The sequence below is a fragment of the Porites lutea genome, chromosome 4 (assembly GCF_958299795.1).
Source record: "Porites lutea chromosome 4, jaPorLute2.1, whole genome shotgun sequence".
NCBI classification, from domain to species: domain Eukaryota; kingdom Metazoa; phylum Cnidaria; class Anthozoa; order Scleractinia; family Poritidae; genus Porites; species Porites lutea.
Window position 1 is genome coordinate 12,195,781 of NC_133204.1, and position 25,000 is coordinate 12,220,780.

A 25,000-nucleotide genomic window follows, 5' to 3' on the forward strand; every position below is an offset into this window, starting at 1 on the left:
AATTTTACCATCCGCTACATCAACAACTCCCTCCCTACACGTAAGGATATGGCAAGATGGGGATTATCACAAAGTCCTGATTGCTCCTTTTGCCTTAATCCTGAATCACTCCTTCATGTTGTCGCTGGTTGTCAACAGTACCTTGATCGCTTTACCTGGAGACACGACTCAATCCTTAACTTCATTGCCAAGTCACTTAAAGCTATAATTAATGTTCACTGTTCACACTATGCAGATGTTAATGGTTTTCTGAATCCCTCTAGACTGCAAAACAGTCCGTATTTTTGCGTATTCAAGTACGCGCGAGCAGTCAAACAAAAGGTCGGCAACGAAGCTGAAAACAGAGAGCGAGACTGGGGAGAGACGCTAAAAATACGTTTCTCTCGCCTCACACGCGTGTGAGGCTCGCGCGCTTCACGCGCGTAAGACTCTTACGCCACGCTTTACCGATTTCTTTACTGATTTTGATAAAAAAAACCGGCTGTTTTGCAGTCTACAAATAAATTAAAGTTTCCATTATTATTATAAATTGCCTAATTTTACTTTTTAGGGAGGACGTAAACAAGCGACGACGAAATTTTATTCTCTTTCTTAACTTGAATATGGTTCTTAGAATTTCAACTCCGGGAGGATTCGCCTACATTTGACAGAGTAGGTGAGTTGGAATAATCGCGATAAAGACCGAAAGAACGCAAATTCATTTTTGAAGCGACGTTTCGCTACCGTCGCGTCGTCCGATCGTTAAGTCCCTACTAATGAGAGCGCGGGCTGTTGGCAAGAAATTCCTATAACAATTCATATTATTGTCAAATGATCTCTGTAGTTCTTTCCAAAGTTTCGTAGCCACTGCTTTAAACCCCAAAAAGTTGTGACGAAAACTAAGTTCATTAGTCATAGCTCGATGTTCCCGCATTAATAGGGAGTTTAAGATACGGAGACTACGGACTGCGAACTACGACTGGACGAGCGTTGTCCTTTGTTCGTTGCACTGGGTTGAGTTGTGCAAATATAGAACGTTACGATTGCACTACAGACTGTAGACTACGAGAGAAGAGGCGGAGAGGGAAACAACACGCAAAGATTTTCTTGTTTTCATCACAGTTCACAAAAATGCAACGGTCAGTTTTGCATGTGATCTTATCTTTAGAACAAGAACAAATTCTTCCATATTTGAAGGAAGCAATTTCGTCGGGTGAAATTGGTAAACAAAGTTTGGTTACACAGGTTTTATTTTTTCCTCCCATGAATTCTTATGTCAAATATTAAAGAAATAGACAGAAATAGTAATAGCTCATTTATTAGATTTAGAAGATAGACTTCTCCGACTACTGATCTGATTTAGTTTGAAGTATTGAAATGCCGAGTTTCGAATGTCTCGAAGATGTTTACATCATTTTCATTCGGCAAATGCGATACAAAAACTCGCATAAACAAAGGTTACACAAGTAGAAAAACACAATAATCAGTTCAAACAAACATTGAAACTTTTCAAGTGCGAAGAGAAAGTAAATTACCTGCATGATCTCTCTTCTCCTCGGCCGTCAATCGGAATTCTGCGTATAAACAGCTAAGCTTAGCTAAATAAAAATGTAGTCACAACAGTGGATTAAAAGCGTAATTCTGAGCAGAAATTAGACACAACTTACATATTTCGCTTCCCTCTCACTTAAAGCAGGTGAATTGAAAATTTTTTTACGAAAAGACGAGATTCTTGAATTACCGAGACGGCAAAATACGAGCCAAATGTTCTCCGTAGTCCCGACTACGCGAAACAGCCCAACAACTCACCGTAGCCGCAGGACTAGGCGGGAAAAACGAACAGTCACGTGGTTTTGATCATGCGCAGTAGCATGTTGAACCGTAGTCGTAGTCCGTAGTCGCCGTATCTTAAACTCCCTAATAACGGAGCCACCTCAACCATTGGCTTACCAAATTACTTTGAGAAAAACGCAAGTGAACTTACCTGAAATGAATAACCGTTGACTTTCAGATTGTATGTTCCAGTTGAGGTATAGCCAGCGGTATAGAGATTTTTACATGATATTTTGGCAATACCTTGAAAAAGGAAGAGGAAACATTTAAGAAGTAACAGTTGGGCACAAAGGAATTAAGACAACCAAGGAAGTTTTTCATTTTACTTAGTTTCATTTATTCTTTCGTACGAGATTACAAATTTTGAAGTAAATTATTCTGCTCGCAAAAAGCTGAGGTAACTGGAAAGAGCAGAGGAAAACAAAGTATTCATTCACTTCTGTGACTTGTTCTTAATGAACCTGTCACAAGTCTCAAGCCAGTAAATCAGTCCCACGAAAAAAAAATCATCGCCCTCGAATCTCGAAATTGAACAGTTTTATCTGATAGCTATTTCTTGTATGGAATTTGGGACCTCGACGGCGATTCGGCATGCAATAATCAGCCCATGCTGTAAGCTTACACTCTCCGTTCACCTTATCACAAATGACACGTCAATTAAACCAAAACATACCCTTCTAGCAGAGTCGCTTCGATCTTTACTAGATAAGTCGGGAAAGAGGAAGGCGATCCTCTTTAACGACTTATCCTGGAAAGATCGAAGCGACTCTCCAAGCAGGGTAACCAAAACACTAACCAATTGTGTAAAAGCTGCAAGACTGATCTGCGATTAACGACCGTTAATACTTGGGAACTTTTAATTAGTTCAAACACACGTACTTTCACATCGCCATCCAATATAAATGCCTGGACAAACACAAGTAAAGTTATAAACTCCATCTACACACGTCCCTCCGTTCAAACATGGATTAGATTTGCATTCATCGGTATCTGTCGGACGAAAGTAAGAGACAATTAACATTCATGTTTTTGGCCAGAGTGTTATCTGATTTTATCTGCCGGCCATAAAGGAAGTATTGGGCAGATGACCCTTAACAGTGTGGAAGGGGGACGATCGACGAGGTAGTATCGATTGTGCGTGTTTTTATAGATGATTCTCTCGGGATTGTAAGTGTTCCTCTCACTCTTAAGAGGCTTTAAAGGGGCTGTGTCACGGCTATCTAGTTGATATTTTCAATATAATTGCCAATAACGCGTCTTGATTCGCTATGGAACTCAACGTTAGTGAAGAAACTACTTGTAGATAACAAAATCTCAGCTCCGTGTCAAACAAAACTGTCTTCCAAGCATTATATCAAAGGCTACAAATGAACGCAGTGTTTCATCACGAGATGAAACACTGCGAAGAGAGTTAAAAATATGATTCGCAGCTGGGAGTATTTTTGACGAACTTAGAGGGTTAATCTTCTTCACAGTTTGTCCATCCGTGCCTTCTTTTTCATTTTCTGTGATTTGGGCGCTTATTTTCATGTTTCACATGTTTCACTCAATTTAGCGGCAGTTCCCAATTTTTGAATTTTGACAAATTTCGTGACATAGCTCCTTTAAAAATACAACAATCAATAAAAATAATGCACTGGCCGCAGCATAGTCTCTAGGACATTACCGCCTAGTTATATCGAAAAAAAGTATTGAAGAAAAATTTACCTTAACAGTCCGTGTCTTATTTGCTTTGTACCCTTTTTAGTGTCTGTGTTTACCACTCAAGGATGTTTAGATATTATACCTTGGCATTGTTTTCCAAAATACGGTGAAGGGCATGCGCACGAGTAGTTGTTTTTTCCATCAGTGCAAGTGCCACCATTCAAACAGGGGCTGCTGGAACATTCATCAAACTCTGAGACATAAAAACAAATATCCTGGTTACGAAAGGCGACGTTAAATGACACAAATTTAGTAAAAAGAGGGCAAATGAACACATTTAACTTGCAAGCCTACCTTCACACATCTTTCCCTTATGAGTGCGAGGACAGATACAGCTAAATTTTCTTTTGCCGTTTACGCAAGTTCCTCCATTCAAACATGGACCACTTGTGCATTCGTCATAATCTAAGTATACATAACATATAAAAAACGTTATTGTCAAGACTCGTAAAGGATTTAAGCAACAGCCAGCACTGAGCTTTCCTTGCCATGGCAAAAAGTACAATACAGTAAGGTAAATTCTATGGTTGACAGTTTTTTATTCTTTCGCACATTATTGTGTGCTGTACACATAAAAAGGGAGTCGTCGAAAGGCTAGTTGGAATAGCGCTGGGCTGCTTTAGTGGAAGGCCCGGATCCAAATACTGGTAGGATTACCACTAACAGTTTATATACGTTTTTCATAGGGCATTTTCCTCATGTTAGTTTTGAGACTAAAAAACATCTACCTTTTTTACAAGTGTATTGATGACAAGTTGAACAATCTACATCATTCCACATGTATCCATGGCCCGGTCCAAGGGTGTGTACACAGTCTTCCCCTCTAAAGTTGTTTGGTTGATTCTGCGCCCAGTAGCGGAATTTAAAAGGACAGCCATCTACCCAAGCGAACACTCCTTCAGTGGCAATATCATTCAAACCAATCCAAGCCTTATCACCATTGTGCCTGTGCTGAATATAGACGTTTTCTTCCTGGCTTTCAATGGCAGGTAGATTAGCTCCCATTGATCGGCAGATTAAACTTGCGTTGGTCCATGTCTCACATTTCTCACTGGTAAAGTAACAGGAACCGTTGTAGAAGCTCCATCTAGGCGGACAGACATCTTTAGAACACAAAAATGAATGGAAATAAGTATAGAATTAAGTCTTCTCTCCAGCTCTAAAGAAAGGACCAAATAAACTGACTACTCTCACTAAAACAAGGAAGTTTTGTAGCTTGCAGTGGCTATATGCCCGAAAAAAAGAAGAAGAAAAGAAAAGATCGCCCGTCTTCTCGACTGCGTTGTAGACCTGCTTGTCCTGTTACAACCCAGTCAGCATGGACTTCATTGAAGATAGTTTCATAATCAGTTATCAGTATATACACGTATTGCCGAGTGACATCATAACCGAATTTCAAAGCTTTCTCACCTGGTAAGACAGCATATGATACTGACAGAGGATCATGTTGTTGTACAAACAGCTCCTTCACGCAGGCTCTAAAACCCGTCTTGTTTATGTACTGACAGAGAAAAGACGCAGTAGTCAGAAAGAACTGGCTGCTAAAAGCTGTCGTTTCCCTGTCGGCCAGAGTCAAAAAAGCTCTTATTGACATCTCCTAAGCCCTTTTGTGCAAATTGTCAGTAAAACGCTTCCATAAAGGTCGGGTTCCACTGTCTTTTTGTTTGCTGGTTTGTTTTAGTTTTGGTTTCGTTTTCTGTTTTGTTTAGGAAAAAGAAAAAACAAGTAAAAAAACAATGGACCCCGTCTACGAGTTTTACTGACACCTGTTGTTATCATACTACAATCCTATCGCAGAGGGAAAGGGAGTTAACACATAAATGTAAAGACCTCGTTAAGAAAAATATAAATTGAAAATTTACAACGCTTATTGATTGAAAAACCGCTCTTTCATTTTAAAATAACGTCTAACCTCAGCCCAAGCTGATATGGAGTTGTACAATGGATTAAGGTTTCCTCCGCTCGTTGTATGGTTTGCACACACCAAGACTTCAGGAGAATCATTGTAATGCTTTTTGAAGACAACATCCTTAGAAAAAACGGAATAGTGAGAAAGCGAAAATTGAAGCATTAAAGGGAACCTCTACTCTTACTACAGAATAAGTTTAAATCGAATAAAATTATGTTGATAAACAAATTTGTTCGAAACTTGTCCTTAAAAAAAGTGTTTATAACAGGAAAAGTGAATTTTAAAATCGCTTATTTTCACTTTCAAATTTCGCGGGCGCCGCCATCTTGAATAATTGTGACGTGTTACGGTTGCTCTATTGTTCTGACACAAAGAGCTTTTGTTTAATAACAATACGCCAACCGTAACACTTCACAATTATTCAAGATGGCGACGCCTGCAAAATTTGAAAACAAAAATAGGCGAATCTAAAAGTTATTTCTTTCGGATACAAACGCTTTCTTTAAAAATATTTTAGATTGACTTGACTGTAACAGTTATTTCCTGTGATTTAAAGTTATCTTTTTGTTGAAGTGGAGGTTCCCTTCAATCAAGGCTAGAGTGAAATATAACATTAAAAGTAACATTTCATAGCAGACAGGAAATTTAAGACATCCCAGCTGTAGGAGAATGACAATTTTGTTACCTCAATACAAAGCGGATCTTGGCGTTGAACATTGGAACCACCTTCCTGTGTATATCCAAGATAACAGAGATGGTGACTGGAAACCGCAAGCAGAACGCATTCGAATGATGGTAGGCGAAAGTGAGTGAGCGAGTCCCTGAATTGAGGGGAGTTCAGTTAAAGAAAAGGTCATTGTAGCGGAGAAAAGAGAGAACATACCTCACAAAAAGCATAGTTCATATCCTTAGATGGCTTGTTGACATTGGAAAAGTAAATGGCACCATGCTCTCTGAAAAGAGGTCGATGAAGTTCTTCAAAAGCTATCCAATCCTGCAAACGAAGGAAATAACTGTCAGGTTAACAGATTGCCATTTTCATGTTGGGGGAATATAAAATACTTTATAAAAAATCTATCAAATTGTGTAAGACAGAAGCTGAGTAAGTTTTAAAAAAAGGCCTAAACGGTGTTTTTTCAGCTGGTAATCGCATCACGCATGCGCCACACCAAACAAACTGTAATAATTTTAAGGGCAAAGCAGAAGAGGTGAAGTCTTAAGGTAACTTTCAATATAACAATATCAAGGCACATCAGCAAGCAAAAAATGCCTAAAGACATTTTTATTTACAATAACATTCTTCGTAAAATCAATATTGCCCTATTTTTCCTAACCTGGCACATTTTCAGCAGAAAAGTGCTGTATAAAGGATAATTTGAAAAAAACAGGAATTCAAAAGAGCATAAAGTGTACTCCCGTGGTAAAAAGTGCACAAAACGAATAAACGAAGTAGCTTACAATATGGATGCTTTCATGAGCGCCGTCAAAGTTTTGTAACTCTCTGACGCAGATCTTGAAGGAGGTTGTCGTCACATCTTCAACCCACACAGAGGAGGCATCATGCTTTACACCGCGCCTTTCATGCTCCGCTGACACTAGGACTGTGGGCGCTGAAGTAAACTTTCTCTGTGATGACGACAATCGAGGCAAAAGCAACATTGTTAGAAAGAGGTTTCAAATATATTTTTAATAGAATTCAAACCTAAAAATCGAAATTCTTGTTATATTTTTGAAGAAACGGTGATATAATGTACGAATTACTTAAATAATATGCCATGTTAAGACGGCTATATAAATCCAACAATTTATAGTTTATGGCAGGAAAAAAGTATTTTGTGTAAATATATTTTATTAAAAGGTCTAATCAAGGACGCAATAAAACTGAAAATCTAATTTTCAGGAAAATCTTTGGAGTAGAAGTCCGCAACTAAAAGTCGCTCAAAATTCAGCAGTGAAATTGTTTTGGAATTTCAAAAATAAATTACTATCAGGTAGAAGGGGACACCAGTTTGAATTTTCGGTACAAGTAAATTCAATGTTTGCTAATTCTGAAAACAAAAGCCGATTGCCTATCAAGCTATTCTTTAAAAGGTACTTTTTAGTTTTAGAAGCACAATAAATTGCTCCAAATCTTGCTCTGACGTAGAATGACTTGTTCCTCGACATTTTAAAAATATTCCTTGGCAGTTTTGGCTCAAACTCCTGTCACATATATTTTGATGTATTGCAATGCAATTTCAACGACTTTTACTCCTGTTCGTTGCTTTCGACTCAGGAAAAAGGTATTGAGATTGGACGCTACCTTGTATCAGAGCTCAGATAGAACTGTCCAGCACCTTTGTTTATGACTACAAAATGAGCATGAGTAGCAGTCCGGCAAAGAATTCGCACCTCACCCAGGGAGAACGAACGACAGTGATGTCCATGCCTGTGAACCGAATTACATCACAGTGCAAACTAAAATTATCGCAAAAATACTGCCCGTGAATAAATTTACAACTCTGAAATTTTTGTCACTCCTTCCTTCAATGAATGGGTAGTTTTTTCTTGATTATTATGTTTTGCTCTGCAATACGTGTTTATACAGATCGGTTCGTCATTCGTCCCCCCTGGCTGAGGTGCGAATTCCTCGCAGAGCTGCCGCTCGTACTCATTTTCTGGTCATAAACAAAGGTGCTGGACAGTTCTATCTGAGCTTCAGTACAAGGTAGCTTACAATCCCAATACCTTTTCCCTGAATTGGAAGCAACGTACAGTAGGAAGAGCCGTTGAGGATGCATTGCAATACATCAAAATGTACGTAGCAGGAGTTTGAACCAAAACTGCCAAAGAGTATTTTAAAATGTCGAAGAACAAGTCATTCGACGTCAGAGCAAGGTTTGGAGCAATTTATAGTGCTTCTAAAACTAAAAAGTACCTTTTAAAGAATAGCACGATAGGCAACCGACTTTTGTTTTCAGAATTAGCAAACATTGAATATACTTGTCCCGAAAATTCGAACTGGTGGCTCCTTCTACCTGATAGTAATTTATTTTGAAATTCCAAAACAATTTCACAGCTGAATTTTGAGTGACTTTTAGTTACGGACTTCTGCTCCAACGATTTTTCGGAAGTTTCTCCGGAAAAATTTGTTATATCAATAAAAGCCAGCACCAGAAATTTCAGTAAAAAATATCAGCAAATTGTTTACTAGACGCGATTTTCTTTGAACAGTAGGGTCCTTTTAAGCGCTAATTTCTCAAGAAATATTTACCATCAATGAAATCGGAATATTTCTTACTTTTGCCGAATGACATCTGTTGTTCTTTGCAAAGTTTCGCAGCCATCGCGTTAAAAACGAAAAAGTTATGACGGAAAATTTGTCACACTGAGCTAATTGATTCAGTATCAATGACGGAGCCACCTTGAAAGACACTCTATATGAACTTGAGAATACTACAAATTGAACTCACCGAGGGCAGCGACACTGTACGACAGCTCGTCCCAGTCCACCAGGTTGGCATGTCCATTTCACCCGACACTCCCCCGTCAGGGGCTCCTTGGTATGCCAGCCAGTCCACTGTGGCAAACGTTTCTCCATTTGTCTTCTCGTTTCTACCAGCCTGTGTGACACAAACAGTGAAATTGTTCTCCATGATGTCTTCAACCCAAGCAACCACTGCCTCGTGAACATAGGCTGGGTCTGAGAAGTTCACGTGATTGACAGAAACCTGTATTTGAACCGGTTTGTCAGGATAAAAGACGTAAGGTTCCAGTGGAACTTGTTCGCAAATTGCTTCAGCCCAGACTGGGTTGTGACTGAGGCGATGACGGCCTTTTTGGGAAGGGAATCCTGAAAACAAACAATAACAACAACAACAACAAAAACTTGTAAGATTGTTTGGTTAAAAAATGTCCAGCCAAGATTGAAATGAATTTAAGATAAGCCACAAAGAAGACAGGAGAGCTTGGCAACTAGAAACTACAAAGCCTCTATTAACCAAGCTTTCATCAAGATTGAATTTAAAAGGAAATTGGAACCAAATTCTTGAGAAGGTACGTCAGCGGAATTTAAACACTGCCTTGCTGGTAACATCAAACGTTAGTCACTAGTGAAAATCATGAGGAGGTTTATTCAACTGTGAGATTATTCACACCGCAGGGAGCCAGTAAACAATGAAGAACTTACTTGTCTAAAAAATGCAATAAAATATAATCACTCACAAGCAAAATTACCTGTACAATCTCCTGGATGATAGACAGTGAAGTTTGCCCGGAGATGGCACATTTCTCGCTGGAACACACACACGTTATCGTATGTAGTTCCATTAGAGGAACACACAGGCTCCTCGAATGATGGACAATTATCCACGCAAATACACCGCGCGTCCCTGGGACCAAACGCCTTGCATACTGCAAAGTACTTGCAGGAAATATTGATGCACGGGTCAAGATCTGTTAACAAATGATACGCACAACAATTCAAAATGAAAAACCTTGACCAAATCAAATGTAAGTTCTCTTATTCATTGATGTATTTATTTGATCATTATTTATTTGATAATGTGGGCGTTATTTTGCAAGACCCTACCGCTAAGTTCAAATGCACTCTTGGGGACAGATCATTTCCTGCAGCTGCTCTAAATATACGGAACGGTTTACCGGACTATATTAGGAAAGAGAATGATTTTAATAAGTTTAAGAGACTCATTAAGACGCACCATTTAAAGAGGCCTATAGCGACCTGTCTTGAGCTATCGTAGGTTTTTATTTTCTACTTTTATCTTCTCCTTTTACTTCTTACTTGTTATGAGTTATGCTAAATTACCTATTAGGAAAGAAATGTAACAAATGATTAAGCTTTAGCATACAGAGAATATGTAACATAAATTTTGTTTTAGCTTTATTCGAGTGTTATGCACATGTTGTTATTAGTAGTAGTAGTAGTAGTAGCAGTAGCAGTAGCAGTAGCAGTAGCAGTAGCAGTAGCAGCAGCAGCAGCAGCAGCAGCAGCAGCAGCAGCAGTAGCAGTAGCAGTAGCAGTAGCAGTAGCAGTAGCAGTAGCAGTAGCAGTAGCAGTAGCAGTAGTAGTAGTAGTAGTAGTAGTAGTAGTAGTAGTAGTAGTAGTAGTAGTAGTAGAAGTAGTAGTATCATTATTGATCATTTTATGTGTCACTTGATTTGTTAACTGTTTCTACAGTCCAAATAAACAATTGCAATAATATGCGAATATCTATAAGTTCTAAATTATCTTAGTGTGCTCTTTGAGTACGAAAAAAACATAATTTTCTTCTCTAACTCTTCGTTTTTCGCGCGTTAACATGTTAGAGCACTAAATAAAAGTATTATTGGAGCCTTCTTTCGACCATCCTTTGCAGTAGTTTCAAAGGAGCAACGAGACAAAAAAGTACTTAAGAACAGGCGACTGCTACGCTGCATCTTAATTCTGACTAGAATATTTACCTCCAATGACTGTGTAATGAACAGTAACTGGATCGTGTTGGCTTTCCATTCCTGCCAAGTCCTTAACGCATACGCGAAAAGATGAAATCGTTATTTCCTGTAGTAGCAAATCGTAAAAACTTATTCAGGTAAATAAACTAGAAAAGCAGTCAGGAATCAAGCTATTAGATGCCTGATTTAATCTACAAATTTATTCATAGTCAAGTTGCGACTAATCGTGCGAATGTCTCTCAAAGATATTGCTTGCTTAGTGCATGTAAGGCGTATTCCAAGTCCTTCGCAGTAAATGCATTTCAGTGACATAGCGGACCTCGGATCACGTAACAACAGCATAGGCCCCGCGAAATAATGAGGTTTAGGAGCTAAGCAAGGTTATTGCTATCTTACCTCTATCCAAGCGTTCAGGACATTGTTCTCCGGCTTAACAGAATACACGTTATTGCTGTCGTAAAGATGACTGACTGTAACCATAACAACGGGAGGTGCATAAAACGTCTCAGTATAGTTAAGAACCTGTGAAGGAGGGACAAGAAGCAAAGTTAGCATATATTATAACAGGGAGGAGACAGGGAAAACGAGAAAGCACGTTTTACATTTGCTACACATGTTTAAGGCACCAGAGGACATGACTAAAATTCTGAAGCGGAATGAGTCCTTTGATTTATCGCCAAGTTCATCATGGCAAAGCTCTACCCACTGCGACGCAAACAAGTTGCTAGAAAAAGGCCAAATATCAACCTTTTTCACGCCCCACTACCAATTTGCCATTACCTTGCAGAAAGCGAAGTTGTCTCTTTCCAGTGGAGCCCCACCGTTTTCAAACTGAAGTTTTCCATGGAATGTCATCTCACCAGTTCCCTGCGTAAAGGTCAACCAGTCCTAGAAAACAGAACAACTTGTTGCAGCCAGTTGCTAATTTAATATTTGTTGCATAGAGAAGATACTGTAACCGTGAAAGTGACGGAGCTAATAATTCCAACGGATAGTGAAATTTTAACAAAAGCAATGAGAAGGTCATTGACGCTTTTTCTTTTTTTTTTTGATAACCTTAAACAGACCGGTCCGATATTTCAGTTTACTATCCCCTTACTTATTACTTCTTAACCCTCGGACGTACACGCCAATTCATATCCCCACCGTGGTACAAGAGGGAGGGGGATGGATGGAACCCCTCCCAGGAGTTTTTAAATATTTTGCAGTATTTTGAAACGATTTTGCCCCTAGTGAATCGCCTTTGATCTTCTTAACAAGATGAGGTATATTTTAGGGGTGTTGGCGCTGCTGGAGGCCTGTGACGTCATCAACAATAGTCGCCATTTTGACCACCATCTTGAATTTTACCAAAAATTAAAAATTAGGTTAAAACCGCGAGAAATGATAATTTCTTGTGCTTTACATGAAAAATAACACATAAAAAAGCACTTTGAATTGCATGATTATGGCCACAAGATTTACTTTTATTGTTGAAAGAGGTTGAAAAAACATGTATTTTCACCCAAAATTGGCTTGACCACCTGCTACTTATGACGTCGTATCTCGTAACCATAGCAACTGACCATCACTAAACTTGTCTCAAAATGTGCGCAAGGGATGAATGAACAGCTACTGAAAACGCCAGGTACTGATGTTTTATTTTCTAGGAAAAAACGCAGAAAAACCTTGGTGGGGTGGATGCTCCCCTTGTACGTCCGAGGGTTAAGACGCAACTGAAAAGGACAGAAACTCATACTGTGTTTCGATAATCCTAATTTAAGTGTATCCAACCACTGAGCTCGTGCGCAAATTATTACTCACAACCATATTTAAGAGTATGCGGCAATTAAAACTCATGTAACAGACCAACTTACCACTTGAATATTTTGGTGCTTTCCGTCAAATGTTTTTACTTCCCTCAGGCAGACTCTAAAGTGGTCTTCCTGTAACTCTTCTATCCACATGTTCATGGCGTCCTGTGGCCTGCTGATACTAGTGTGACGTGTAGTGGCCAACACTTTTGGGACAGAAGGAAACCTCTGAAAGACAAAATGGATATCACTGAATCTACTGTTTCGGGTGAATAAGATTATTTTACAATATATTTAGATTAACATGTACAAACACCTGTCACCAGTGCATCATGATTTAATTTAATTATCAAACTACGGACTTCATGGTAGAAATAAGAACAAAGGCCGAGACGCGAGTACCAACTGAAATACGAAAAGTTTGAGAAAACTCGCGAAGAACCGCGTATAACTTTCGGCAAGTCTTTTAAAAAAACAAATAGGACCCCATCTTTGCTGAAACTATTACGTTTGACGCTTAATTAAAACCCAGTTAATACAAAACGAATTTTAATCAGCACTGCTATAGCTTGTTTCGAAGCGTTTTTTCTACTCCGATTATAAGCCCCATTAGCGATCCTAAAACCCTTAACGAAGATGTATAACCCCACTTATAAGCCGCAGTTTACTGCATACAAATAGCGCAGTGGTTAAAGCATCCAGCCTGTGTACGGAAAGTCATAGGTTCAATTCCTGTCAGACTAGGATTTTTTTCTTTATCCCATGCGTGTGACATGTTGATTACATCATTTGTCATTTCTTCAGCGAACTCAGAATTTACCATCTTTCTTTATTTATCACACTCATGTCGATTTCGACATTGCTGATCCTAGCAGTGTGCAGGACTCATGTCATACATGAACCTTGTATTAATATGGTCTAGCTCGTCACGAGTCCTTCGTAGCTCAGTGGTTAGAACATCCGACCAGTGTACGGAAGGGCATGGATTCAATTCCTGTCGTGAACTCAGATTTTTTCATCGTCCCATGCTCGTGGCATGTCGATTACATCGTAGTAGTACCCAGCGCACCCTTGGATCAGTATAGGATTCTAAGACCTAGGAGTGCCTGCCTACCCCTCCCCTAACCAAACATTTTGACTTATTTAGAAGTTCTTGTTAACGTTAGGTTATGGGAGTGGTAGGTGGGCAGTTTATCCCTTCCCTCAAAGAAACTTTGGAATTGACAGTCAAGAGTAAATATTATTTTAACAAAAGCTTAATCGCTCAAAACGCAATAATTCTTGGTGGTCAAGAATAGACATAATCCGCAATGGTAATTTACCCCCATTGTTTTTGTAACTGGGCGTTAAATAAACATTTGTTTCAAAGTCACTCGAGAAGCATTAACTCCTTAAGTATAACTGAGTGGGGAACAATGCGGTGACATTTCGCTATTCAAATTCAATTAACTACACAAGTGAGTACTTAACTTCCCCCTAGCAACAATCCCCATAATTGTCTCTACTAATAAGGGTAGGGAGAAGCATCCCGGCTCCTTTCCCAATGTAACTAGCTATCTGGAAAATTTCATGACTTCTAAGACCTCCTCTTGGTGTCGACAAATAATTTGTGAACGCTTGAAAAGAAAACAACGCTGCATCGAAACCATACCTGAGCAAAGTCAACTCTTTCACATTTTGTTCCGCTGGTGAAGGCGTTGAAGGAGGCGGCGCCGTCGAGGGCGCCAGAGGGCGTGCCACGAAACGCAATCCAGTTCACTACAGCAGATCCATTTGTACCAAGGCCTGACTCTAGCACGCAAATGCGGAAGCTGTTCTGTGTCACATCTGTGGTCCAAACTACTGCTGAATCGTGCACACTTAACGATTCGTTTTCATGGCTGATGGATGCGAGAACACGGATGTTACTGGAGCTGGAAAATACTTGAGGGTATTGCACGGTTCTGCAGTGGAGCAAGCTTGGAGATACAACGGTGAAATTGACCTTTCCATGTTGCAGAAGACTTTGTCCTGAAAGTGGAAATTGTTGACAAGTGGGTAATGGAACAATTAGCGAGGTGGAATGGCGGTTCATTTCGGGTCGATCACAAGCTATTTTCTACAAACTGGCAGCTCTGCGTGTTTTTAAATTACTTACTAATTTAAACAAGACGAAAATTTTGTTAAAGATAGTTAAGCAGCCCGTAAGAAAATTAAAAAAAACAGTCACCAATGTCACAAGGGATAAACGAGTACGCGTAAACTAAACTGCTTGATGACCCTTGATACTACAGTCCACCAGAAGGAGGAGAACATCGAACTCAAAAGTTCACACTGAGGATGTAAATTGTGTATGGTAAAAATAAGGGTAAAATGTACTGCTACGGATGGTGCGCTTAATTTTTTATTCAGTGCCAAGTTTTATCTCGAGCTGAAAACTATTTGATGTCCCCGCCCCACCCCCTAAAAATCTCAAGTAACTCGAGTCTGTTTCTTAACTGTATTCTGGAATAAACTCATAAAAATGGAACTGTATAAATCTTACCTTCAGCCAGAAACGCTGCTGTACACAAAATCAAAGTCGTCGCCACTATCCGGGGACCTGAAAACGCCCCCATCATCGCAGAGGAAGATGCAGCTTCTCGGGGCTTGACTTGTGCGCTTCGGGTATCGTCGATACCTCTGACAAATTCTCGCCTCTTTTTCCATTAAAAGGCTGTATCGATTCAATTGATCGAGAAAAATATTCTCATTTACTGTTTCCGGGTAAAAGTTTAAGAGAATATAACATTTTAACAAACCGCAAGTAAAATAATGAGAGAGTAACAAGTGAAAACCGCATTCTGATCAGATTGAAAGTAGTGTTGAGAATATAGAACTTGATCGATAAGGTGACGTATATAATATATTAAAATTATGATAGAATTGTGCGAGGCCATCTGTCCAAATTCTGTTAACATAACCTTACATTGATCTTCAAAAATAACAATGAAAGAATGATAGTCATTTCTTAATCCTTTAATATTAATAGAAATTGTAACTCATTCTACTTTAGGACGTGAGCCTTCTATAGTGGAGCTTTGCCAACTTTCTTCAGACTGACGAGATTAGGCAGACGTAATGATGCAGTTAATTTTTCATTTCAGTTAATTTTTGTTTTTCTTTGCTTTAGGGGGAAAGTAATGTATGCTAAAGAATTTGAAAAAAAAGGCAAAATAAAAATTAACTGCAGCATAAATATTTCATTTTCAATTTCCTACTTCGTACCGTGCGGTACATATACACTCTGTCAATGAGCTTGGACTGTGATATGTTTTGAAGAGCGGAAAAATTATTGATGTTAAGGGGAAGAGAAGATTTGGGACTGAACACTTACTCGACAGCTTCGAGAACAATGAAATGTCCAAGAAATAACGTTCGTGCAGGTCTTCACGGAGAATAAAGATTACCTATTAACCTCTACAACATTAGCTAGGTAACATTAAGTGCCTGCAAAGGGACATTACTTTATGGATTACAAGGTTAAGTTGCAGTTGGGTAACAGGGACAACCACATGGTTAGAACTTAATCTGCTTCTGGGAAACAAAGTCCTGCTCATACCCAGTCCTCTACTTTACCCCCTACCTTGCCGTCCACTGTAATCGTTTCCGACTCCGTTAGAGAAACTAATAAGAAACGCATTTCAGCCCCAACATTGCACCATTATTAAAACAGACAAAGAAATCATGCATTGGGAGGGGAATTTAAAAAAATAAATAAATAACGATTAAGAGCTAGCAAATTCACTAACTGGTTCTTCGTCTACCTGATTCCAGGTCGAATTGGAATTTGGAAAAGTTGATTTTTGAGGTGATGGGAAAACAGGCGTACCCGGAGGAATAGCTCTCGGAGCAGAGGAGAGAACCAATAATAAACTCAACCCGCATATGGCGTCGACGAAGCGATTTGAACCCGGGCCACACTGGTGGAAGGCGAGTGCTCTCACCACTGCGACACCCTTGCTTCCCAAGGAGCAAGAAGAATTTGTCAATCAATGTAGCTGGATAGCTTTAATTTGGCTGGATCGGACCAAATACCTGTCTACCATGGTGTGCAGCAACTAAATTAACCAATCTATGCAAATTAAACTGCAGGACCCCACTTTTCCAGTATTATGCATCTCCTTAAGCTCGACTACTAGCCGCTGTCGGGGCGATCAATAACCGGACTCAGGAGAGCGGCAGAAATCGAGCCTAACACTTCATCAAAAAGGAAAATTTGCCTCAATAAAGAGCAAGCTCTGTTAGCAAAGGGTTTTTTCCTTACAGAAGCAAACAGATTGCACGACTAAAAGACCTAAGGAGATTCCCTTTATTACTTTTATAGTTTGGGTGTAAATTTAATACATGTGTTTGACATGAAAATCATTTCCGTCAACATAAGAAGCTTCAAATTCTACAGTTTATTCTTGCTTCATACGAATGTATGAACAGCCGTGCTAAAACCGTTACCAACTGTAAAATTCTGTCCCGTAAGAGAAATAGTTTCTACCAATCAGAATTCATGCCAGTGAACAACAGGCGGTAGAAATGTAAAGTCACAAAACCAGTGGCTTTGACGAGGACGCCGGACATTTTCCTTAGATGTCTCTAACTCAAGCGTCATACGCACATAGTTGGTCATATGTCGCGCATGAAATCTTGATCAACTAAGAGACACAGACCAACAAAGACCGTCTTTGCTTTGACTCTTCATGCCGCATAGTTATAGCATCAGTTCTGAGCGATGTGTATCCACGACGTTACGAGTCAAATTTTTCTCTACAAATACTCTTGCCATGTTCATCGTACTCCGCTTTAGTCACGCACATCTTGTTAAGAAACGTGTCTGTCTTTGACAGTGAAACTCCACCTTCCCACGCATGCGTTATAGGCCTAGAACAAACACGATTTTCTCGTAACGATGATAGTAGTGGCTCGGGTATTACACCATTAAATTACACTATGGTGTAGCTGAAGATTTAAGGGTCTGGGGACAGCCGCATATTCCGAAAATTCTCTAGCGTGAGTAAACATAGCATCAATAGTCGCAAATTCTTCATAGACAAAGTTCTTGAAGTCTACTCTTGGATTCGCTACTATATTATAACGTGAAATTTAATATAACGGACTATATAAAAATTTAATTCACTGGTTGGCGACGAATCGCAACACAGTCTCAACTTACAAGGCATATTACGCTACAAAATGTTGGTAAAGGTAAAACGATCAGGCTTTGTGCTAAGAGCACATTGATTCTACATCTAAAAATACAAGAACTAGCTACTTGAACTACTGATGGAAAAAAAATCAGGAGCTCACTCAGGGAACCAGTATGGTAATAACCTAGTACAAAATCGCCCTTATGTAGCTTGTGTAGCAAGCGTTTCCGCGCGAGCTTGTAAAGAAAGCTGGGACGAAAGCAAAAAATAGGAATGAAGCGGGAGGGGGAGGGGGAGGAGGGGGAGAAGGAAACATAACTAGCAACATAACTACAAAATCATGGCTTACTTTGAAGGACAATGAACAGCAACATCGACATCACAGGGAGCAAGAGATCGAACTTCAGAAAATCTAAAAAGGGAAGAAAAACAGGATTAGAGAACTAGGAATCACATGACGACCTCCTTGAAGGCGTCAGAGACTCAGAATCAATACGTAACAACAAGAGTGAGGAAATATGTGAAGAAAACTAGGCAGTAACCTGTAACAACACAACTCTAAGAGGCTCAACTAGTATATATACAGGGCGACGTAATTGACTGATGCCTATCTTGCCTAGTTAAAGAGTGTAAAATATGGATCTTACAATAGAGGCCCGAGACTGCAGTAGAGATGAAATAATGAATAAAAACGACTACCGCATACTAAAAAGTGAAATATAAAGATAACGCAACTCTACCTTAGATAAGACTTACATATATATAAAAAAGGAGCACATAAAGCTTGCTTTCAAATCGAGTCTACATGCTGAACGTCTAACATTCCTCTACCAAGCTCGCCCAGATTCACAATAAAATCAATACTAAAGTTGGTTCTAGTTCTGATTATTCCTAGAAAATAATCTAACTTTACGCACTACTAGATGGGCAGAAATCAAATAAAGTAGACCTTTCCACGGTTTTCTCAACATTTGACATGCAACAGTTAAGGAAAATCCATAGACACCACTGGAAATAGCGCTTTTATTTTATTTTATTTAATTTATTAGATTCGCCAATTATTGGCAGGGTCACCGCAACAGTATGACGCCAATTACTGCGGGCCCGTAACAGTCCCTTCCCCCATGAGAGATAGACCACCACATCGGGGACCTTTACGAAGAGTGTGTGGGTTCTTTAACGTCCAACAGAATTTATATATGCAAGGGTTGTGTGACGGGGCCTACGGTTTATCGTCCTTATCCGAGAAGACTAGAAAGTCTTACCTTTTGCAGATGTCTCACAAAGGCAGCACTTTCTCCTCAGTTATTTAAAGACCCTGAGTTTTGGTCCGGCCGGGACTTGAACCAGCGGCCTCCCGCTCGGAAGACCGGCGCTTATCCAACTGAGCTAACCCGGCGGCGGATTTATATTGGTTCTTAAACAAGCGAAGATGCAGCCCGGCAAAGTTACGAAAATTTACAAACGTTTCTAAGGCGGGGGGGGGGGGGGGGGCAAGTTTGTGCCCCCGCCCCACCACCACCACCATACACATGCACATATGTAAAATTTCGTGACTCAGAGGAGCTATACCTTTGTACCGACAAATCACCTTACTGATTTAAAGGCGCTCTTTCCAGCGGAGTCGACGGATTTTCTCCAACCCGACCATGTCAAAAGTTAAAAAAAAAGGAAAAAAACGTGGAAATGTCTATAGCGCTGATATGGTTGGCTGTTAGGCTCGGTTTACAATCGTTTCCTGCGCCCTCGTTACGTTGATGGGCGGAGGATACAAACTGCTGGAAAACGACTTCCTCAAACGGCTGCAGAACAAGCCTAGTTGGCTGTGGGCTGGCTAAAAGACTAATGATTGTTTTTTGGCTTTCAAAGCTCGATGGTCTATTATTAGAAAGAGAGAACAACAGGTGGTTAATTACACTCTCTCTTTCATTCCAGGGAACAAAGAATTTCCTCCAGTTAGTAGTATGTTCATGTAGCAATGCGGCTGCATTTCTGAAAGAAAATGGAGAAACAGGTGTTACAAATGTCCTCCCGGGACGGGTATCTCACAAAAGAGTAATTTTTCCTTGAGGGATCCTACTATTGAATCACCGAAAGACTCGACTGATTTTCGTCTACATTACTGATTTTTAGCTTCTTTCATTAGCATATGCTTTTTAGTCCCCGATCAAGCTATGGAAAAAACATGTATGAGCATACAGTAATGCTACTAATCTCTCAAAATTTGTGCGCGATATACTGAACTCTTTCGAATCATTTTCTTTTAAAAACTTTTTAAAAGAAAAGTAATCCGAAACATGTGAAATGTTAAAAAGAATGTATGGCTCATTGACTTTTTTGCCACCCTAAATTTTTACAGTTTTTGATGGCTACTATTTCCTTCGATATTGCTTGAGAAGGTGTGCGTGAGGCTGGCGACCTTGGCGCCTTGAAAACCGATATTGAGAAAAAAATAAAAACAAAAAAGCGACTGTTTGAAAAGACAAATTGACGTTTCCGCTTCGATGCCACTTATATTCGAAATGTTACTGTCATTATGTTTGTGGACTGCAATGATGAAGAGCACGTTGCGAGCGCTGTTTATAAAGTTTGATCGGTAACTTACAGCAAAAGAAAGGGAATACTGACTTGCTGGAGAGTTCCAATTCAAATTAATTTTGAGTATAAAGACAGAGGATGTTTACAGAAGTCTTAATTTGTAATTATGATATAGCGCAACATTCAGTTATGAAAACAGTTTAGTACTAAATGATTCCGTAGCAACATACGAGTAAAGGCAGTAGTTTTGAGCTAAACTGCATGGTACAGACACAAGAACCTCTACAAAAAAATCACTTACCAATTGGCAACTGTTCTATGGCATGGTTAATTGCCTCTGGGATTCCTATTTCTTGGATTCCTACGAGCCAAAAGAGTTCCGTTACCATTTGACAAAACTCCAACAAACTCAGAAATGGAGGGAAGGGGCGCATTCAATCCAATGGAAGCCCAACGTTGACAGATTAACTATAAGTAAGTGTTTGTAGCAAGTTTTTTTGACTCCTTACCTATATCTGATGGATGAAAAAGCAACTCAGGAACAGCAAATCTTTCATTGTTCATCCGTAAGATCTTTAAGAAAAGGGAAAAACATGCCGTGTTACAATGTATTACACATATGGAAACATAACTTCATTAAGTTCGGGGCCTGACTATTTCTTTGACCTATGCAAGTAACAGGACAAAATGATTATCATTTTTTTCTCACTAATTCACAGAGTTAAACATCTAATAGACTGCAAAACAGTCGGGTTTCTTTTTTAATCAAAATTGCTTTTAAAGAACCGCTGGTGTGAGATTAGCACTTGACCATGAGACCTGTTATGGGGGAGAATATTTCATGTCTCTCCCCAGTGTCAAAACACTCAAAGGATTTAACCATATTGAACAAATACCTGTTCATTCTCTTTTTTTGATCCAAGTAACATTTCTGTTGCAGACTGAAAAAATAAAGAAGATAAATAACCTCAGCTTAAAATTTATAGAGGCTTGCCAGCACATATAATGTTATGAAGATTCCTTGTTCTTTTTGCCATAAAGAGAATAGTAGATTACATTTAATATTTAAATCACATCTATGATTGACAAAATGCTCCGACTGACCAGCCCCTAATTTGTTAAAATTAATAAGAACCTTCTATTTTAGTGGAGACTGTGACTAAAATTGCATCTCTCTGAAATAACCTTCACAAAAATCAACTATCAGTCTGTATTTTCCTCAAAGTTTCTGTCTGTTGTCTTTTGCACTGAAATAATACATTATCCACATCAAAACTACACAAAACCTTAAAACAATGAATCCCACTGACCTTAACATAACCTCTCTTTATGTGTGTGTAGTCAGGCAAAACATAGTCCCGCAATACTGAATTTTTTGTCCCTCTTAGCCTGCAGAGGGGCAAGTAAAAAATGCCTTAATCAATTAATTTTCTCCTTAAACTAAACACAGAATTAAGCCAAAGAAAGCATGTGCCATAAATATATTTTGCACTTGAAAGAATGCAGGACATCACACTTATTATGCATGTATGTTTCATTCATGTTTTGTTGTTGTTGTTTGTGTTATTGAGTGGAGTACATTAAATAAAATCAACCACCGGTATTAGAACAAAGAATGATGAAACTAAAAACTTCTTCTAGAAGAGAAGTAACACATAAACTTTCACATACTTAGCAACATTCATGTCCCTCAGAAAGTTGTCAGATACATAACAAGTGTCTTCTTTGACCTGCCCCAAGAATGAATTAAATTTAAAAACATTTACTTGAATGCTAAAATCAATTTAAAGGAAATGACTTTGGAAATAAAAGTCCACCAAAAGTTAAACACCCAATGCATAAAGAAGACCATGCATATCAAAATTCATGATTATCTAGAGTACAACTGTAGTAGGCATAAGTTGTAGCAATGATTGTTGTTTGTGAGCTGATATGAAATAAGTTCATTGTTCCTGTATGGCATCTTATTTAAGCTACATGTTCATTGCAGTTTCCAGACTGTCCAACCATCCCAATCTCGTCGGGATTCTCGCGATTTTGCTTGAAAATCCCAAATCCTGACCAATATGCAATCCGGACAGGAAAAATCACGATTTTGATATCGGTTCAGTTATTTTCAAATGAATTCAGATTAGGATACTTATACAAGAACACTTAACACATAGGTACTCAACCATAAAAACTTTAAAAAAAACACATGAAATGTAAAATAAGATTGAATACTAGTACGCAAAACCACACAAACATACCAGTAAATAAGAATGAAACTGACAATCAATTTAGCAAACATTTTAGACAGAAAAATTTTATATTCTCAGAACACTAGAAATGGCATTTCAGAACATTAAGATGCAAAATTTTCTGGGGCAGCATGCCCCCACAACCCCCTTGCAGTTTGAGTCTTTAGTGCTGGTGAGATTCATCAGTGATTGAAAAATATCCCAATTTTACTTACTTAAAAGGTTGGAAAGTGTGAGTTTCCTTTTCACCTTATGTTTAACACAGTTTTTAAAAGCTAGAGACTTTGGATGGATTCATTTGCAGTATAACTCTTATAGGCATCACATTTGCTCACTGGAATTTGTCAGATGAAAAGAACAAAAAATCCCACAGGCAAAAGTGATGGCCATACATCACTCAAATCACAAGAGTGTTTATGAAGTTGATCTTTTCTCACCTGATTCATCACATATGTTTCATCTAAGACATGCAATTGTCTGCAAATTCAGAAAAGGGAATCACTTAAGGCAGGAATGTCACATTACAAGCAGTACATTGCAAATAACTTTATAACCATGCAATATACAATAATAAAAAACAAGTATGTAGAGTGAGTCATGTTTGTTACACAGTTGTGTAACAAAAGAAGGTAAAAAAGGCAATGTCAAGATTCTTCAAAACGTCTGAATTACATTATGCAATCTGCTGTCAAACGCAAATGGTACCACATGAACTCACTGACAAAGAGGTTTCAATTGAATGGTCATACTAAAAACTATAGGATTTTGTTCACAAACTCAAAAGTTAGAGACAAGCTACATTTCCCTCCAAGAGTGAAAAAAAGGTAAAAAACGCTACTGAAATCCAATTTCTAAAGGTCATTATACAGGGTAGTACATGTATATTTGGTACCTCAATACAACCAAACCTGTATAATGACTATCACGGTATTATTAGCAAATAATTTTCTACAGCCTCATAGGAATGAAATGGAAAGTGAGGGGACACAACAGTTTATAGCAGTGCTGACGGCATATATATACAACTTTAAAGGGCTGGAGTTCCATTCCTGTAAGGTGGTACAAGGGTATCTCTACTCCTATTGCCATGATTCTATGCCTCAGTCATAGTAACGTGTTAAAATATAAATTCCTGACAACATATCCTTGTTACAACAAACACACTTTTTGACTCCAATGGCACTTCCTTAGATGCAATTTTTTTTCATAATGAAACTTTTAACCTCAGAAAATTAAATTTTGTCATCACCAGAGGGAAAAACTGGGCTGACCAACCTCCCAGGTACATGCATGGGAGCTATCGGTTTAACCACTTTGTTTGTTGGTACATCTCTATACATATCTAAACACAAGTAATTATGAGTAATGAGTAAGTTTATTCATATACCAGTTTTATTTACCTGTAGGATATGATTTCCTTTAGATGATTTGTCAATAATTTACCACCAACATTAATTCTGCAAAAACATCCATGGGAAAAACACATCTAAGCATATGGCATACATTAAATTACAAACAACTTTACATTGCACATCAAAGATGACTGAATAATCAACAGCTTTCAGCCTATGAGCCTTCAAGAAGGAGCTCAAAAATGGAAGCAGTCTCCCTCACAGCCATTTCTAGTGTCATCACAGAGTTCACTTCTCCCCACCAAAAATGGCTGGCAGGTAGACTAAAATGAAAGTAGCCATCATAAAAAAAAACAAATCATAACAGCAGTTTAGTTATTTTTGCCGTAGACCTATTAACCCTTTAAACCCCAACATCAACATGCATCTTCTCCGCACTGTTCTTCATACATTCCTTATGGTACTGCTTGAGAGAATTACATTACACACCAAAGATGATTGAATAATCAAAGCTTTCAGCCTATGAGCCTTCAAGAAGGAGCTCCAAAATGGAAGCAGTCTCCCTCACAGCCATTTTTAGTGTCATCACACAGTTCACTTCTCCCCACTAAAAACAGCTAGGAGGGAGCCTAAAATGAAAATCCCAACATCAACATGCATCTTCTCCACACTGTTATTCATACATTCCTTATGGTACTGCCTGAGAGAATTTGTTCTAACATCACAACATTTCATCTTTGGTGATCATTTCATTCATTCTCATGACCTGTCTGTTTGATCAGACAGTGTTATTGTTGGGAGAAATTGGATGTGGGTCCCTATTGGGGCCATAATAAAGGGTTAAAAAAAGCCACTTGTAATTTAATGGCTTGAAATAAACTGGGCCATAGTACCCTAGTCTTCAATTTGTTTAATATACATGTACAAGTCACTATCTTTAAGGGAGGGCAAAATAACATTCTTGTGCTATTTATATCCTGGAAATATATAACCAAATTATTAATCATTTAAGCCCCAGCATCTAGACATAACAAATTCTTCAGACTGATCTCCATGAACA

At 38.8% G+C, this 25,000-nt stretch overlaps 2 protein-coding genes across 2 annotated transcripts in view; both read right to left on the bottom strand.

The window, feature by feature from the left end:
- The window catches only part of LOC140935914 (uncharacterized), a 29,080-nt gene extending 13,748 nt beyond the window's left edge, over positions 1-15,332 (bottom strand). Inside the window, exons 1-17 of the mRNA XM_073385488.1 lie at positions 15,176-15,332; positions 14,303-14,661; positions 12,715-12,879; positions 11,639-11,746; positions 11,255-11,380; positions 10,868-10,964; positions 9,641-9,859; positions 8,878-9,257; positions 6,884-7,051; positions 6,309-6,419; positions 5,429-5,545; positions 4,927-5,017; positions 4,245-4,619; positions 3,811-3,921; positions 3,599-3,709; positions 2,692-2,802; positions 1,964-2,055 (exon numbers count right to left, since the gene is read on the bottom strand). Coding sequence (XP_073241589.1) covers positions 1,964-2,055; positions 2,692-2,802; positions 3,599-3,709; positions 3,811-3,921; positions 4,245-4,619; positions 4,927-5,017; positions 5,429-5,545; positions 6,309-6,419; positions 6,884-7,051; positions 8,878-9,257; positions 9,641-9,859; positions 10,868-10,964; positions 11,255-11,380; positions 11,639-11,746; positions 12,715-12,879; positions 14,303-14,661; positions 15,176-15,251 — 2,817 coding nt within the window. The 5' untranslated portion in view covers positions 15,252-15,332. The remainder of the gene's footprint in view (positions 1-1,963; positions 2,056-2,691; positions 2,803-3,598; positions 3,710-3,810; positions 3,922-4,244; positions 4,620-4,926; positions 5,018-5,428; positions 5,546-6,308; positions 6,420-6,883; positions 7,052-8,877; positions 9,258-9,640; positions 9,860-10,867; positions 10,965-11,254; positions 11,381-11,638; positions 11,747-12,714; positions 12,880-14,302; positions 14,662-15,175) is intronic.
- Positions 15,333-17,006: 1,674 nt separating this feature from the next.
- LOC140935920 (actin-related protein 6-like) overlaps positions 17,007-25,000 on the bottom strand; it is a 10,885-nt gene continuing 2,891 nt past the window's right edge. Inside the window, exons 6-15 of the mRNA XM_073385495.1 lie at positions 23,989-24,045; positions 23,026-23,065; positions 22,020-22,078; positions 21,659-21,737; positions 21,245-21,289; positions 20,858-20,921; positions 20,650-20,709; positions 19,727-19,802; positions 18,160-18,222; positions 17,007-17,544 (exon numbers count right to left, since the gene is read on the bottom strand). Of these exons, the coding sequence (XP_073241596.1) occupies positions 17,412-17,544; positions 18,160-18,222; positions 19,727-19,802; positions 20,650-20,709; positions 20,858-20,921; positions 21,245-21,289; positions 21,659-21,737; positions 22,020-22,078; positions 23,026-23,065; positions 23,989-24,045 (676 nt within the window). The 3' untranslated portion in view covers positions 17,007-17,411. The remainder of the gene's footprint in view (positions 17,545-18,159; positions 18,223-19,726; positions 19,803-20,649; positions 20,710-20,857; positions 20,922-21,244; positions 21,290-21,658; positions 21,738-22,019; positions 22,079-23,025; positions 23,066-23,988; positions 24,046-25,000) is intronic.